We start from the raw sequence: 4,944 nt of genomic DNA on the forward strand, positions 1-4,944 counted from the left end.
CCATTGGCTCAAAGCCCGTGTCCTCTGTGTGTGTCTGTTCCCATGGGGTCTCCAGTCAGATTGGCTCAGGGCCATGCGGGGACAGCCCAGGGAGAAGACGTCCCAGCCCTGCTGTACCTGGATCTTGGACTTGTAGCCTCTAGAACTGTGATCATAAATCTGTTGCTGAACACCCCGTCATGGCTCGTTACGCAGCCTTAGCTGACTGACACAGCTCGATTTCCCGAGGAGGCTACCCAACTCCCTGCCTGACAGACCCAGGACCGACCTCCCCTGACGGTGAGGCAGTGGACCGAGGGGACCGGGGTGGGAAGCATGGGCGCAGCTAGTGACCTCACAGCACAGGTAGAGGAGGGGCCGGGAGGACACAGGGCCCACGCAGGCCAGCAGGCTCCGTGTGATACCAGCCAGGGTGCAGGGCCAGGGGCTGTCCGGCCCTCTTGCCCTCAAGGTTTGGCTCTCCTTTGAACTCCTGGACCTGAGCTCAGCTCCCGCCACGAACGGGGAAGGCCCCTCCCCGCAGCCCACCCTGGCCTCGGCTCTCCTATCGGAGACGTGGTCCAGGCTGGCAGTCCTGGGGGCCCAGCCCGGTGTGCCCTTCCTGTTGTCCACTCATCCACGGGAGGGAGCCCAGCCCAGGTCCGGGGGCTCAGTTCCTTCCTCCAGAGGGGCCCTGCAGAGCCCGTGCCATGGCGACAGGTGAACAAAATCGCTTTAATACTCGACAACAGCCTTGTGCAATGTCTGCGGCAGACACGGTCCAGAGCCGGGCGCCAGGCCGTGGGGGGCTGGGTGGGGGCTGGGTGGGGGGCTCTAGTACTTGAGCAGCCAGCGTGGCCGGTGGGGGCCCAGGGAGGTGAAATACGACCACCACCAGGGCTTGCTCCCGCCGGCCGAGGGCAGCCTGCGCACCGCAGGGGGCTCCGGGTCCGGCTCTGGGGGTGCCCCTTGCGGCCCAGGGCCCAGCAGCATAGCCCGGGACCTGGGGAACGCAGTTCTCCGAAGGGCAGGCAGAAATTTCTTGGGTCCTGTCCCCAGAGGCTGGAGGATGAAGTCCACGCGGCCAGCCCGCTTCATGCGCAGGGGGATGGTGACCCTCTTCATGACCTTGGCATAGCCAGGGGCCTGGGCGATGACCACGTGGGACCCGGGAGGCAGCAGTCTCCAGTAGTCACCATCTGGGGCTTCAGAGAACAAAAACCGAGTCAAACGAGGGCGCAGACCGCCTTGGGAGGGGTGCAGAGGGGGTGGGGGAGGCTGGCACAGAGGGCCAATGGACCCCAGATTTGTACTTACCCTGCATCCACCTGGAATGTCCCTCCCAACACATCTGACAAACTCCTATTCATCCCTCAAAGCCCTGCTTAGGTATCTTAACCATCTGTACCTACACGCCATCCCACATAGTTAGCAGGGACAGCTGGTGCGCGTGTGAGGCCAGCCGGGGGCCCCTGACCTGAACTAGGAGGGCGGGGCGTGTGCCTCAGGTACGGGCTGTGGAGGGAGGCGCGTGTGCCCGGGAACACGGGACAGTCATCCGTGCTCGTTCAGCAGCCACGGCTGAGCGGGCCACAGACATGGGGAGACACTGCCTGGGGCAGACGGGGACCACAGTGCCCCCCACCACGCCCTGTCCAGCCATGCTGGCCTGGTACTGGACAGAGTGCAAGGCATGCTGGGAGCTGGAGGCCTCTGTGTGATGACCCTGCGGGCCATGGCTGTAGGTCCAAGGGTGCAAGCGGGAGGGGGCAGTGGCTCAGGCTGGGGCAGTGGGGGGTGGGGTGGGGCCAGGGCCCGGGGCGGCGGCCCCTGTGGGGTAGGCACTCACCCGTGGTAATGTCATGGCGGATACCTTTGACGAGAACCCGGGCATTTTTGACCGGCTTGCCAAATTTGTCCATCACCACACCCTTGATGCCCCGGTGCACCTGGGGACGAGAGGGGGCGCAGGGTGGGGGCAGGCCCCGGGATGGATGCCCTCCCGCCGAGTCCACTCCTGTGTGTGGTGGTGGTGATGGACACGCCTCTCCCTGCCCGGGACACTGGGCACAGCCGATGGCCACAGGCGCCGCCTCACAGCTCAGCACAGGCGCCAGCCCGGTGGGCACCGCTGGAGTCTAAGAGCCGGTCCGAGGAGGCCAGCCCTCTGCCTCTCTGTGCCTCAGTTTCCTTGACTGTACTATGGGTCTGCATGGAGCAGACTCGCAGACTCGCTGAGCACCGCACACAGATGAAGCCGTAGCAAACGCACGCGCTCCCTCGGCCGGAGCTGCCGGGGAGCCGCTGGCCGGCAAACGGGCAGCGCCTCAGCCACACACGGCCCGGAGCCATGGCTCACGCCCGCCACCCTAGCTGCTCGGGAGGCTGAGGCCTGAGCCTTGGGCACAAAAGCCCAAGGACAGCGGCCCGGTGGCCCCGTTCACACCCATTTCCCACGTTCATCGTCAGTACTGTCCTGAGTCTGGATTCTGCCTGGGAGGGAGTGAGCGCGTACAGCGAGTATGTGAGTTCTTGGACTGTTTCACCCAATAGGATGGGCCGCAGTTCCAGCCGTGTTCCCGCAGTCGACTTCGCTTCATCCTTCTTTATGGCTGAATAATATTCCACTGCACACGCACCCACCTTCTCCTCATCCGCTCCTCTGTAGCTGAGCACCCCGTGGATTGCAGCCTGGTTGTCGTGAGCGGTGAGTGGGGCGCACACGGTTCTCTTATGAGCTAATTTGCCTCCTACGAGCACACGCCCAGGGCTGCTGTGGTGGGGGGCAGGGCACAGGTGGCATCCTATTTTTGGTTTTCGGAAGAGCCTCCACTCCGAGCTCCATGGTGGCCGCACTAGTTCCATTCCTACCAGCAGCACATTAGGGGTTCCCCTCCCCCAAGACCCTCGCCGGCGGTGTGGTTGGTGGTTTATCTGGTGGCGGCCATTCCGACTGCGGTGAGATGACCTTGTAGCACAGTTTGGGCCGGTATTTCCTTCCCGTCTCGGGATGCTTATTTGCGCGTCTTCTTCTGTGGGTCCATTTGCTAATCGGGTGACTTGCTCCGTGGGTGTTCAGTTTTTTTCAAGGTCAATGTTCTGGACATGGACACATTCTCCACTGAATAGCTGAAGGAGGTCCCTCCATCCTGCGGGGTCCCCCCGTCCTGCGGGGTCCCCCCATCCTGCGGGGTCTCTCTGTCCTGTGGGGTCTCTCTGTCCTGTGGGGTCCCCCCCATCCTGCATGGTCTCTCCATCCCGCAGTGTCCCCCCATCCTGCAGGGTCCCCCCGTCCTGTGGGGTCTCTTGGTGCTACTCCTTGTCCATGTTGCTGTGTGGAAGCTCTGGTGTGATGCCAGCCCCCTGTCGGCTCTCACTGGGACTTCCTGGCCACCGGACTCCCATCGGGAAGTCCCTCCCGATGTCCCCACCTTCCGGTTTCTCCGCAGTCACTTTCCAAGCTGCCCCAGGCCCGAGGCGCGGTCCCGCGCGGCGCTTGGTTGATTCCCGAGTCTCCCGCAGACCTCACGCCATCTCTGCCTGGCTGTGGGTTATTCTGCAGCCTCCCTCTCTCCCAGACCTCGGGTCTTCAGCCACCCCTGGGCGGGAGCCCCCCCCGCCCCCGTGCCCCAGGGTGAGAAGATTGGGGAAACAGTCACCAGATCTGAGGAGAGCCCTCGTGATCGGTCCTCACGACCCCCGCGCGCACACCTGCTGCTCCGTGGAGCAGCTCGAACAGCCTGAAATGCGGGCCAGGCTTTCCTCCCCGGCTCCTTGTCACCTGGAGCAAGATGGCACCCGAGCCCCCGCCTGGCACCGGGGGCTCGGCCTCCCCTGCCTGTGCCTGCCCTTCCGGCCTCAGCCACTGCCCTCGTCCACCCTGACACCGGCCGTCCCCGGCCCCCACCCACTGTCCTCACCCCTGCTCAAACTGCCCCGGCCAGCGCCACACCCAGCCAGCTCCCCCAGCCCTTCTGGATGAGAGTCCTCCTCCCCCTCCTCCCCCTCCCCTCTCCCCCTCCCCCAACCTCCTCTCTTTCCTCACTGACAGGCCACTCCAGGAGCCTCCCCCTCCCCCCTGAGCAGGGAGGCCGCAGGTCCTCACTCTAGGTCAGCTTGCACAGATGGAATTTGCTCGGTGCTGACTCTCAGGCGGGGGCTGTGCCCCTCCCCTTCCCCCTTCCCCCTCCCCCTCCCCCCTCCCTGACAGGCCACACAGCCACCCCCACCCGGGCCTGCTTGGGATCACTGGGGAAATAGCCTCAATTGGCCTGGACAGACCCGATCGTTATCAGGCCGCCGCCCGGCCTTCCTGGGGGTCAACCGTCTCGAGAGCTCGCGGAGGGCTGCCGCTGCAGCACCCCGCTCATTATGTCTTCATATCCTGACTCCTCGGCCATTCTAGGACTCGTCCCTCCAAAACCCACAGCAGATGCCCGCCCCAGGCCGGAGCCGCCTCTGGGTGAGGCTCGCCTGGTGCCTGGCTGGGCACAGAAGGGGCGCCCGCAGGGCACAGAGCTAGCCCTGGGCGGAGCGCTGTGCGGCCACGCTGCCGCTCCCACCCGTCCCCGGGCCTCTGCTCCTGCACCTCGTGGCCCCGGCCTCACAGCCTCTCCAGCTGCGTCTGAACAGCTTCTGTGGACACAACCTCGATCGCCCCCTGGTGCCCACAGCCCGCCAGGATCCTCGGCCCCAAGTCGGGCCGCCTTCAGGCCGGCCGCCCCCACCCCCTGCCTCTGATGCCCGCCCCTCCTGACACCCCCATTCCTGCCGCCAGACCCCTCTCCAGCCCCAGGAGGCCCCCCCGCCCCGCACCCCCCTTTCAGACACAGGCATTCTGCTGATGGGGCTCTGTCTGCGCCCCTGTCCGAGCCCCCGTAAGAGCGGGGTGGCCGGCAGGGGCCCCGGACGGTGAAATGAACGACAGGTCAGCACTAAGAGGTTCACGGGCCGCCCAGGGCGGGG

At 65.4% G+C, this 4,944-nt stretch overlaps 1 protein-coding gene across 1 annotated transcript in view; it reads right to left on the bottom strand.

Annotated features, from left to right (window-relative positions):
• Window positions 1-813: 813 nt before the first annotated feature.
• Cpz (carboxypeptidase Z) overlaps window positions 814-4,944 on the bottom strand; it is a 14,160-nt gene continuing 10,029 nt past the window's right edge. Inside the window, exons 7-9 of the mRNA XM_013023887.1 lie at window positions 2,623-2,729; window positions 1,829-1,928; window positions 814-1,184 (exon numbers count right to left, since the gene is read on the bottom strand). Coding sequence (XP_012879341.1) covers window positions 814-1,184; window positions 1,829-1,928; window positions 2,623-2,729 — 578 coding nt within the window. The remainder of the gene's footprint in view (window positions 1,185-1,828; window positions 1,929-2,622; window positions 2,730-4,944) is intronic.

Source organism: Dipodomys ordii, unplaced genomic scaffold, assembly GCF_000151885.1.
Source record: "Dipodomys ordii isolate 6190 unplaced genomic scaffold, Dord_2.0 Scaffold71, whole genome shotgun sequence".
Classification (NCBI taxonomy): Eukaryota; Metazoa; Chordata; class Mammalia; order Rodentia; family Heteromyidae; genus Dipodomys; species Dipodomys ordii.